The 12,602-nt window shown below is 51.1% G+C and overlaps 1 protein-coding gene across 3 annotated transcripts in view; it reads right to left on the reverse strand.

Moving 5' to 3' along the window:
- Positions 1-1,109: 1,109 nt before the first annotated feature.
- Positions 1,110-12,602, reverse strand: part of NCS1 (neuronal calcium sensor 1) — a 64,807-nt gene continuing 53,314 nt past the window's right edge. For 2 of the 3 annotated variants that reach the window (XM_024345919.3, XM_016961861.4), the window contains exons 7-8: positions 11,195-11,310; positions 1,110-4,747 (exon numbers count right to left, since the gene is read on the reverse strand). In XM_024345919.3, coding sequence (XP_024201687.1) covers positions 11,212-11,310 — 99 coding nt within the window. In that variant the 3' untranslated portion in view covers positions 1,110-4,747; positions 11,195-11,211. The remainder of the gene's footprint in view (positions 4,748-11,194; positions 11,311-12,602) is intronic. The other variant, XM_024345920.3, reaches the window with a different exon arrangement.

Consider the following 12,602-nt stretch of genomic DNA (forward strand, 5'->3'; position numbering starts at 1 on the left):
TTTTTTTTTTTTTTTGAGATGGAGTCTCGCTCTTGTCACCCAGGCTGGAGTGCAATGGTGTGGTCTCAGCTCACTCCAATCGCCGCCTCCCGGGTTCAAGTGATTCTCCTGCCTCAGGCTCCCATGTAGGTGGGATTACAGGCGCCTGCCACCACACCCAGCTAATTTTTGTATTTTAGTAGAGACGGGGTTTCACCATGTTGGCCAGGCTGGTCTCGAACTCCAGACCTCAGGTGATCCGCCCAACTGGGCCTCCCAAAGTGCTGGGATTATAGGCATGAGCCACCGCACCCGGCCTACACATTCTTTCTCTTCAGGAAACTGGGAAGACAACACCCAAAGCCAGAGAAAGGGTGTCACAAAGGGAAGAAACCTAAAACGAAACGGAGAAGAATGGAAACAGACAAAGCAACAGGCCCACACAGGGAGGCGAGGACAAGTCCAGGAAGTGTGTTTAATTGGCGTGACATGGACGACATACAGCAGGAGCTCGGGGAGGCTGGGGCATGCTACACTGCCCCTGTCCACCCCTGGGCCTCGCCCTGACCCTGGCCCCAGAGACACACACCGGCAGGTACAGACAGGACGGCACCCCAAAAAGAGACTCAAAGGGGGCTGGGGAGGCAAGCAGGAAAGGAAATAACCACAACCAGAAGACATTGCCTTTTGTTTGTTTGTTTGTTTTTGCAAGCATTACACCAATTTCTCCCCCAAGTGGCAGGCTCCGGGTGGGAGGCAGCAGCAGTCCAAACCGCTACCCTTGGGCACCGGCCTCCACTTCTGTGAGGGGCTTTGATGATGACACTCACATTTGGGTCTCACCAGGCCCCCGCGAGGCAGGCCCAGCAGAGACTCTTACTCCCATCCAAGGGATGGGGAAATTGAGACCCAATGAGCAGAATTGACTTGCGCAAAGTCCTGAAGGAAGCCAGCCACCGAGTCAGGCTGGGAGTGAGGTGGGCCTCCCTGGGGCCGGGGCCCACTGCAGGAACAGGGACAACAGGGAATGTGCAGACTGGGGAGGGCGACTCGGGGCTACCCCATCCTGGAGAAGGGGCAGAGCCTGAGCCTGGATGCTAAGATGCCAAGACAGAAGATGGGACCAGCTGTTTATTCAACAAAAGCCTTTTATTCATTCAAAAATTAACCATTGGGTTTATTCCGCAGATATTTTAAAAAAAAAAAAAAAAAGAGGGGGGCAAGGCTTCCCATCACAGTGCCCTTAAATTAATTCACTTGCTATCCAGGGATGGCCTAGCAGAGGGGTGTCTGGGAAACGCTGCCAGAAATGTGGTGGCCCAGGGCCTCTGAGGACTCACAGCCCCCTCCTCGCCTCCCCGCTCCAGCCTCCCTCCGGACCACCCGTCCGGTGGGGTTGCAGCCCCCAGGTGCGTTGGCGGCTTACCACCACCAGGGGGCGCGCCGCGCTTCCTTAGCATTTAAAATTAAATGCTGAAACCGCGCTGGGAACAGGGTGACTTTCCGCCTGGCGGGTGGGCAATGGAGGTTTTTTCCAGAGACAGCCTGCCTCTCCAGGAAGGGATCCCAGGCATCCCGACCTCCCCACCAACCCCCTCCGAAAAGACACAAAGTTCCTGAAACCCCAGGTGCACTTGTCTAGGAAATGGGCTGTCAAACTGAAAAGCATTTCAGGGGAAGAGATGTCAGGACAGAGGGTGACACGTACGCTTGCCTTGATGTTATTTTAAACGTGGCCTGCTTAGATCATGGAAAATCGGAACATTCTCCTAAGTCACCATCAACACAAAGTGAGGAGCAGACGCTACGAGGAAGAGGACAGGCCGTGGCCGACTGGCCGCCTGGGGCTGGTGCCTGCCCTGGCCCCAGTGCGAGGCTCTGCAGAGGGACTATGGGCGTGCCCTCTGCATCAGAGCATCTGAAGCGAGCCGCATTGGGTGGCAAACGCCGCTGTGGAGAGGCACACGGGCTGCTCAGGAGGCACCTGGCTCGGGATTCTGCCGCATCACTGCAGCCAGAGGCCTGGGGAGAGGAGGGGGCAGAGATCGGTCCCTGCCAGGCAAACTCTAGTGAAAATGGCCAGTGTCCAGCACCCCGCCAGGGCCGGGAAGGGCGGCCCTTCCGGCAGCTCTGGGCTGGCTCGGGATGTGGGCCCACCGGCATGCTGGGCTGCAGTCCGCAAGGATACTGTTTGCTAAGGCCAGAAGCCACACCTGTGGCTTCAAACCAAAAGGCCAAAGGGCAGGACGATGGAGGAAGGCCGGACACACCGAAGGGGTCCACATGCTTAAGCCCAGACACCCTCAGCCACAGGTCAGGTTGTACAACAGTGTCAGTCCCATTGGACCAGAGAGGCAAATCGAGCCTCAGGCAGAGGCCAAAGAAAAGTAATTTGACCTAGGAAAGACCTCTCTCATCCTCTCAGCCCCAAGTCACCATGTTCGTTCCCTGCCCCAGACCCCAGGTCAGAGCCCAGCTGAGAAACTTCAGCCGTTGGTGCTGAGTCCCAGGTAGCCCGGGCCAGCAGCTGAGCAGGGAGCCGACTGGCAGGGGGCTCAAAGAATCCGCCCTTCAAAGTGGCCTGTGAAGGTGGAACCACTGACCCCATCCCTGCAGGATGTTGGTGGGGGAGGGGGGGTTACCGTGGGGCCAGCGTGCAGTCCTAGGGGGCTGCCAATGAATGCCTCAGGGGGGACGCTGGGGTTGGCTGAATGCTCCAGCCAAGGGGAACAGCCATGCAGCCCCACACGGCAACGTCACTACGGCGGAGGCCTTCCTCGGGCTGGAGGCCTGCTTGCTGAGGGTGGGAACCGAGGACCAAAGTGTCCCCTCTAAAACATGGGCTGACAGGCTGTTGACTCTGCAAAGCAGCAGCAAGAATTCTAGACCCAGGCCTGGCCCTGACAGTCTGGGAAGCGGCTTCTCACCTCAAGCCTTCCCTGTGCAAGGACTCCTTCTGGGTCCCAAAGAGCGCTCAAGGGTCTGGGGGGAACCAGGAAATGCTGCGGGAAGGGACAAGGTGTGCCACATGACACATTCATCTGCTGGAACTGACCCCACACACCAGCAGCCACGCAATAGGGGCTGTGCTGTGACTCAGACAGTCCCTCGGGCTGCTGGGGTCAAGCAGACTTAACCACAGCATCACCAGCCACAGGAAACTGAACACCAGCCCTAGAATGACATGATGTCGGCATGGAAAAGGGCCTTCAAGACCAACCAGCCCGGGCCTCCTCGCTCTGCAGATGGGGCAACTGAGACCCAGAGAGGGCAGGAGGCTGCCCACAATCAAAGAGCAAGGGCCGGACCCTGGGCTCCTACCTCTGGTCCAGGGTGGCCTCGCATTCCTGGTGATGGTCCTGGGGCCGCACCTGCCTCAGTGGCAGGCACAGCTGGAAGCCTCCGTGAAGACATGTGGGCCGCAGCCCCAGGTGTAGGGACTATATTGATGGGATTGCCTGGAACTCTTCTCTCCTTCCCTCCCTCCCAGCCTTTGAGCCAAGAGAAGGCCAGGGAAGGACACCATGCAGTTTACTGGAAAAAGCAGATAGGAAGGAGGGAAGGCAGAGCGGGAGAGAGTCATGAACTATCTTGAAATCCCCTCCCCAGCCCAAGGAGGCGGGGGTCCCCTTGATTTCTGCTAACTTACTTCAAAGACCACCTCTCCTGACTCTGCCTGGGTACCCAATGCCCCTTCTTCTAGCTCCCAGCCTTAGGCGCCCTGTTTTCCATGCTGCGGCAAACACCAAAGCAAGAGTTGAGAAACCTAAAGATGTCCCCTGTTCATCCTCGGAAAAAATGTTACGGACCCAGAGGAGAACAAGGATGCGGGGACAGAGGCAGCAGGGAAAAGGGGTTTGGCAGGAGGCATTCGGGCTGGAGGGAACAGTGCATTAGCCATTTAGGAATTTCCACCTCTCCCCTCTCCAAAAATCAAGCACAGTATCTGAAAAAAAAAAATTTTTTTTGGCTTCTTGGCCGCTGCAGGCCACCATCCTCCCAAGTCGGCGTGGGCAGGTGGGTCAGGGCGTGCACATGTAAACGGTGGGCCCGCAGCCCTGGGAGCTGAGGACACACCAGGCAGCAGCAACAGTTAACAACCAATAAATTAAAGATATCAATTATATATGTATATAAAAAAAACCTCACTTTCCCCACAAAAAGCACAATACTGTTATCACAAAAAGAAATCATCATCCTCATAATTAATCATCCTAGCCACGCAGGTGGTTTTGCTGCCAAAAGATGGGACGACAAATAACGTTGACCAGGCAGAACCCCTAGACACCCTCGGCCCACCCACAGCCTCTCTGGCTGCCGAAGGACGAGGGACGAGGGCAAGGCAGAGTTCTCTGAGGTCCCCAGGCCTTCACCCCATCTGTCAGTCTGTGTCTTCTAGGACAGAAGGTAGTTGTTTTTTTTTCTTTTAAAACGTCTGTTCAAAATAAAAAACAAAAGCACACGCGCAAGAGAGCGGGAGGAACGGAGGCTGCCTGCAAGGCAGCCAAGTCCTTGGTTTATGCAGAGGGCTGTAGCCTTTTCCGTTTCGTGTTGTCGTTTTCCGGACAAGCAGAGGTTGCTGGCAATTGGAGCCGGTGGCTTCAGGCGGGGGATGGGTGCAGGACAGGGGAGAGGAGAGCCGGGGCCTCCCGGGTCAAGGGCAGCCGGCTGTGTGTGGATGCGGAAGAAGGCTGGGTGGACGCACGGGGTTGGTGTCAGGGCTGAGGTGGCCTCATGGCACAGAAGGAGGTGAGTGGTTCCCAGGCATCTGGAAGACACAAGGAGGCAAGATGGGTTAAGATCCAGCCACAGCGGATAGGGGTTAAGGTCTGGCCACGGAGGATAGGCACAGAGAGCTGGCAGGAAGGTCGATAGACGGCAAGCTGGCATTCTATGTCAGAAGTCCTAAAAATGTGCATAACCTCTGAGGCACCCTTTGGGTTTTTTGTTTGTTTTTTGTTTGGTTTTTTTTTGAGTTGGAGTCTTGCTCTGTCACCTGGGCTGCAGTGCAGTGGCATAATCTCGGGTCACTGCAACCTCCACCTCGTGGGTTCAAGCGATTCTCCTGCCTTAGCCTCCCAAGTAGCTGGGATTACAGGTGCCCGCCACCACGCCTGGCTAATTTTTTTTTGTATTTTTTAGTAGAGACAGGGTTTCACCATCTTGGCCAGGCTGGTCTCGAACTCCTGACCTCATGATAGACCCGCCTCGGCCTCCCAAAGTGCTGAGATTACAGGCGTGAGCCACCGTGCCCAGCCTATATTTATCCTTAATAAATAAATGTTTACCACTGCACCATCTGTAACAGCAGAAAACAGAAAACAAAAATGGAAGCAGAGAAAACAATCTAAGTGTCCAGTATCAGACGAGTGGTGGGATACATTAGGACACACCCACAGGAAAAAACAGTTTACAAACCATTAAAAACAACACATAGAACAGTCGATAAACACATGAAAAGATGCCCAACATCCCTAGTCATTAGGGAAACACACATCAAAGCCACAGGGAGGGCCAGGAGCGGTGGGTCAAACCTGTAAATCTAGCACTTTGGGAGGCCAAGGCAGGAGGATCGCTTGAGGCCAGGAGTTCAAGACCAGCTTGGCCAACACAGTGAAACCCGGTCTCTACCAAAAATACAAAAATTAGCCGGACGTGGCTGCGCACACCTATAATTCCAGCTGCTTGGGAGGCTCAGACAGGAGAATGACTTGAACCTGGGAGGCAGAGATTGCAGTGAGCCGAGATTGCATCACTGCACTCCAGCCTGGGAGACAGAGTGGGACCCTGTCTCAAAAAACAAAAACCACAACAACAACAAAAAACCACAGTGAGGCAACCACTTCATACCCACTAGGATGGCTACCTTTTTTTTTTTTTTTCATGGAAAATAACAAGCGTTGGCAAGGATGTGGGAAACTGGAACCTCTGTCCTTTGCTGGTGGGAATGCAAAATGCTGTCACTAGTTTGGAGATCAGTTTGGTGGTTCCTCAAAAAGTTAAACATAGAGTTAACCATATGACCCAGCAACTCCACTCCTAGGTATATACCCAAAGAACCAAAAATCCATACTCAGGCCAGGTGAGGTGGCTCACGTCTGTAATCCCAACCCTTTAGGAAGCCAAGGTACACAGATCACCTGAGTTCAAGAGTTCGAGACTAGCCTGGCCAACATGGTGAAACCCCATCTCTACTAAAAATACAAAAATTAGCTGGGCGTGGTGGTGTGTGCCTGTAATCCCAGCTACTCAGGAGACTGAGGCAGGAGAATCGCTTGAATCCAGGAGGCAGAGGTTGCAGTGAGCCAAGATCACGCCATTGCACTCCAGCCTGGGCAAAAAGAGTGAGACTCCACCTCAAAAAAATAAATACATAAAAAATAAACAAAATTAAAAAGTTTTTTTTTTTTTGAGATAAAATCTCACTTTATCACCCAGGCTGTAGTGCAGTGGTGCAATCTCAGCTTACTGCAGCCTCAACCTCCCTGGTTCAAGCAATCCTCCTGCCTCAGCACCCCTAAGTAGGTGGGACTACAGGCACCCGCCACCACACCCAGCTAATTTTTGTATTTTTGGTAGAGACAGGGTTTCACCATGTTGCCTTTTGGCTCAAGTGATCCACACACCTTGACCTCCCAAAGTGCTGGGATTACAGGCGTCAGCCACTGCTCATGGTCTAAATAAATTTAAGAGACCTATCAACCTATTACAATGGGTAGACTTTATTCTGATTCTGATTTCAGTAAACAAAGTTAAAAAAAAAAGGGTAAGATAACAGGAAACTAGAATAGCAACTAGAGATCAGAGGATATTAAGGAATTATTGATTGCTTTTGCTTTATGAATTTTTCAAAGAATCTTTATCTTTTAGAAATACATTTTGAAATGGATTAAGTATGATGATGTCTTGAATTTGCTTCAAAATCACAAGAGTGGGGGTGGGAGGGGGAGGGCACAGATGGTACAAGATTGGCAGGGAACTGGGGATTCGGAAGCCGAGTGATGAGTACAAAACATTACACCTTTTTTTTTTTTTTTTTTTTTTTTTTTTAAAGAGACAGAGTCTTACACTGTCACCTAGGCAGGAGTGTAGTGGTACAATCCTAGTTCACTGTAGCCTTTAACTCCTGGGCTCAAGGGATCCTCCTGCCTCAGCTTCCTGAGCAGCTGGGACTACAGGCATGTGCCACCACACCTGGCTAATTTTTGTATTTTTTGTAGAGACAGAGTCTCTCTATGTTGCCTAAGCTGGACTCAAACTTCTGGCCTAAAGCAGTTCTCCCACTTCGGCCTCCCAAAGCACTGGGATGATAGGTGTGAGTGACCACACGTGCCCACCCAGCATTACACTATTCTCTCTGCCACTGTGTATGAATGTTTCCATAACAGATAATTTGTTTTGTTTTGTTTTTCAGACAGAGTCTCACTTTGTCACCCAGGCTGGAGTGCAGTGGAGTGATTTTGGCTCACTGCAACCTCCGCCTCCCAGGTTCAAGCGATTCTCCTGCCTCGGCCTCCCAAATAGCTGGGATTACAGGTGCCCGCCACCACACCTGGCTGATTTTTGTATTTTTTGTAGAGACGGGGTTTCACCATGTTGCCCAGGCTGGTCTTGAACTCCTAACCTCAAGTGATCCACTTGCCTCAGCCTCCCAAAGTGCTGGGGTTACAGGCAGGAGCCACTGCGCCTGGCCCATAATAGATAACTTTTTAATCCCTTCCCCAAATTCCCAACAACCTGAGTGTCCAACACTGTGGAACTGGTTAAATTATGGCCCAGCCATGTGATGGAGCATTATGCAGCTATGAAAAATGATGGCTCAACATTTAATGATGTGGAAAATAAGCCTCATCTCAGTTTCTGAATAAGTCAATGACTTACATCACTGCAAGTGATCTAGGAATTATGAGCTATCAGGAACCTGAGCAGGCAAATAAATCATTAAAATGATAGAACACAAATTGGATATAATTACTACCGCGTAGGCACAAGGAACAGCCCTATAGAAGAAAGAAGACCATTTCCCAGCAGAGCTAATAGAAAGGGGGATCATATCATGCGAGGGCTCTTGTCACTTTGACAAGCTTGTCATGGAAATAATATGACATGGTGATTTGCAAAAGAGGACTGTGAAAAATTAGACAACGGATCAGCATTCACCATGGGACATGTCAAGGTACACGTCAAACATTTCTATGATGGAAATATTGGCCAGGCGCGATGGCCCACACCTGTAATCCCAGCACTTTGAGAGGCCGAGGCGGGTGGATCACAAGGTCAGGAGTTCGAGACCAGCCTGTCCAACATGCTGAAACCCCATCTCTACTAAAAGTACAAAAATTAGCCGGGCGTGGTGGCAAGCACCTGTAATCCCAGCTACTTGGGAGGCTGAGGCATGAGAATTGTCTGAACCCAGGAGACAGAGGTTGCAGTGAGCTAAGATCACGCCACTGCACTCCAGCCTGGGAGACTCCATCTTGGAAAAAAAAAAAAGAAATATTAATAACAGTGATAGTTCCTTTATAAATTGGTTTTAATTATATATTTCTGTGTGACTCAGTTTACTGAGTGTTAAGTTTTGTAAGTGTTCAATTCTTTTAAAATCACTCTGGACACTAAAATGTTCACTGTGATTATATCTGAGTCATACATAAGGGGTTTTTTTTAAAATAAACTTTTTAATTGAGGTTTTCTCATTAAACATATTTTCAATGTCTCTTCAATGAAAAAGGATTTCTTGTGAAAAATAATAATAATAATAACAGACGCTTCAAAACAGTGTAGGCCTGGCCAGGCATGGTGGCTCACGCCTGCAGTTCCAGCACTTTGGGAGGCTGAGGTGGGTGGATCACCTGAGGTCAGGAGTTCGAGACCAGCCTAGCCAAGATGGTGAAACCCCATCTTTACTAAAAATAGAAAAATTAGCCAGGCGCCATGGTGGCAGGTGCCTATAGTCCCAGCTACTCGGGAAGCTGAGGCAGGAGAATTGTTTGAACCCAGGAGGCAGAGGCTGCAGTGAGCCGAGATCATGTCACTGCACTCCAGCCTAGGTGATGGAGTGAGACCCTGTCTCAAAAAAAAAAAAAGAAAGAAAGAAACAAAAAACCAGTGTAGACCTCCTAAACAAAATGCCAACAAATCAAATTTTATGATACATAAAAAAATAACACATCACAGCAAAGTGGAGTTTATTCTAAGAATGCATGGTGACTTAGCATTCAAAAACCAATCCATGGCTGGGTGCAGTGGCTCACACCTGTAATCTCAGCACTTTGGGAGGCCGAGGTAGGAGGATCACTTGAGGTCAAGAGTTCGAGACCAGCCTGGGCAACATAGTGAGACTCTATCTCTACACTACAGAAAACAAAACAAAACAAAACAAACAAAAAAACACTTTTTTAAAAAATTAGCCAGATATGGTGGCAAATGTCTGTAGTCCCAGCTACTTGGAAAGCTGAGGGCTGAGGTGGGAGGCTTGTCTGAGTCTGGGAGGTTGAGGCTGCAGTGAGCCATGACCTGGTGGCTGGGTAACAGAGTGAGACCCAGTCGCAGAAAAAAAAAAGAAAAAGAAAAAGTGATGGATATCACCTCCAAGATTATGCTATAAAAAGACAGTGGCTTTCATCCTGGCTCTCTTTCTCTCCTTCTCTCTTGGAAAGCTCTGAGGGAAGCCGGCAGCCATATTGTGAGGCAGCCCTGTGCAGGTGTCTACATGGCAAGGGAACAAGGCTGCCAAACCACATGAGTGAGCTTGGAAGCAGGTCATCACCAGCCAAACCTTCAGATGAGACCACAGCCCTGGCCAATGGCTGACAAGTATCCCAATTTTCCCAGGACTGAGAAGTTTCCTAGAACATGGAACTTGCACTGCTAAATCCAGGATAGACCCAGGCAAACCCTATTGACAGCTGAACTGCATACTCCTGAGAGTCCTTGAGCCAGAGGCACCCAGCTTAACTGTGCCAAATTCCTAATGTTTGTTCTTAAGCTGCTGTTTGTGGTAATGTAATATGTAGCAATGGATAACTAACCTAGCACATCACAAATGAGCACATTAAAATGGGTGATACACTTATAACAAGGCATTCAACGTCACTGCTTATCAGAGAAATGCAAAGTAAACTTAGAACAAGTTATTACTCCATACTCACAAAAATGGCTAAAATTTGAAAAGACAGAAAATACCCAGTGTTGGCAAGGATGTGGAGCAACTGGAACTCTCATACACTACTAGTGGGACCACAAAACAGCACAACCACTTTGGAAACTGTTTTCTAGTAACTACCAAAGCTAAATATTACACACATCCTATGTCCCAGCAATTCTACCCTTACATATATACCAACAGCAGGCATCCACTGGTTCACCAGGACGTGGACAAGAACGCTGATCTCTGGACAAGACCTTGGACGTTATTCACACCCACTCCCCGCAGACTACATCGAACACTCCACAAAGAAGAGGCAGGAAAAAAGGGGAGAAGGGAGGAGAGGAGAAGGAAAGAAGGGAGACAGCTCTCTACCAGCAACAGGGGCCTCTGCCAGGCGTGCTATCATTCTGTGACAGCTAGGAGCTTAGTTAGGTCTTCGACCGGCTGCTCAGAGAGGGGATAAGAAATTGCTCTCCCAGGCCCTGGTTGGCAACTGATTTTCAAAGTGTCTTCCACCCAGGACAATTCTTTTCTTTTTTTTCTTTTTGAGATGGAGTCTCACTCTGTTACCCAGGCTGGAGTGCAGTGGCGCGATCTCGGCTCACTGCAATCTCCACCTCCTGGGTTCAAGCGGTTCTCCTGCGTCAGCCTCCCAAGTAGCTGAGACTAGGTGCGCACCACCACGCCAGCCTGATTTTTGTATTTTTAGTAGAGATGGGGTTTCACCATGTTGGTCAGGCTGGTCTTGAACTCCTGACCTGGTGATCCGCCTGCTTCAGCTTCCCAAAGTGCTGGGATTACAAGCGTGAGCCACTGCGCCCAGAAAAATTCTGTTCAAGCAAACTCGCAGGCTGATCTGGTTCTATAAAAATGATCAAAACAGAGGAGCTCTGACCAATTTGAAGGCCCCCCTTCCAGCCTCCTCCTCCCAGCTATGTCCCTGCTAGGCTGACCCCAACACCCCCAGAGACCCAGGTAATTACCTGCCAACCCTAGGTGTCCTGCTGCTGGGTTTTCACCCCTGACCCATCCCAGACCCACCCCAGGCCCCGAGTCTGCACTCACCCAGCTCCAGCCCAGGACTATACCAGCCCGTCGTAGAGGGACAGCGCCTGCACAATGGACGGGTCTGCCTTGGACCCCTCCTGGAACTCCTGCAGGGTCAGCTTCCCGTCGGCATTCTGTGAGCAGAGAGAGGCGGCTGAGGGTGCAGGGCCTCCCAGGAGAGGGCTCTAGACAAGCCCAGCCCAGGGCTGGTCCCAAGAGCCCTTCCAAGGTTAGACCAGGAGGGAGGCAACGTGGCTCAGGGCCTACAAGCAGCCAGCACCAGACAGACCTTGGCACTCATGGCAGCGTGGCCTTGGGCCGTGGCCCACCTCTCTGGGCACGTTTCTTCACCTGGGGATGGAGGGTAATTACCTGGCTTTCTCCAGGCACTCGGGTGACAGCTCTGTGCTTGACCAACTGGAAGCGCCCTGTAACTCCACACGTGTCATGGTTAATGCTATTAATCCCCATCAATGTGAGTAACTGACAAGGCTGAGAGCCTCGTGCAGTTCTCTGGGGTCACTCTTGGAAGGGCATTTAAACTGCTCCTGGAGCAGCCCACACTGGACCCTGGGAGACCCGGCAGGGGGCTGGACATGGCTCAGAAAGAGGAATTTTAGTGGGTCTCTTGGGGAGGGGATGTTTGGGCCAGAATCCCTTCCCCAGAGCATCTCTCAAGGAAGCCGGTGGACCACAAGGAAAAGGCCACGGAGAGCACCTACTCGATCTCGGGTATCCAGAGGGTAAGTGCCGAAAACAGCGCTGAGGAGCACACCCGAGCCATGCTCAGGGATCACTCGCTGCATACATGACATACGCCAAGCTCGGCGCGACCCTCAGTGCATGGAACCCTCACGGCCAAGCCAAGAGGAGGGTGCTGCTCTCATCCCCATTTTACCAGTGAGGAAGCTGAGGCTCCGTCACCTACCCAGGCCCCAGGGCTGGGAAACGGGGAAGTCAGATTCACACCCCAGTCAGTGTGACTACAGGGTCTGTGCTGTTTCCCAAAATGACGGAAGTGCAGACAGGGGGACAGTAAGGAATGTGCGGCCTTGACCTTAAGCCACGTGGACGCACACCACGAGAAACTTATTATTCCGTGCTCCACACTCTGTCGATAAATCTTTTGATCATTACCAAGACGCCAGCTGGGTCTGAGGCCAGCACGTCTCTACCGCTCCTCTAACATGGGCTAATCTCCCTTTTTTAATTAAGAAAGTACAGGCCTCAGGTCAAAGCTTTTAGGGCAAACAGCTGTCTCCAGCCAGAATCTAATAAGCAGCCCTGCGTTACAGGAATTTCTATGATTGACTGATCGATTGATTGATTGAGACAGGGTCTCACTCTGTCACCCAGGCTGGAGTGCAATGGCACCATCACGGCTCACAGCAGACTTGGTTTCTCAGGCTCCAGCCATCCTCCCACT

This window comes from Pan troglodytes, chromosome 11 (assembly GCF_028858775.2).
Source record: "Pan troglodytes isolate AG18354 chromosome 11, NHGRI_mPanTro3-v2.0_pri, whole genome shotgun sequence".
Lineage (NCBI taxonomy): Eukaryota > Metazoa > Chordata > Mammalia > Primates > Hominidae > Pan > Pan troglodytes.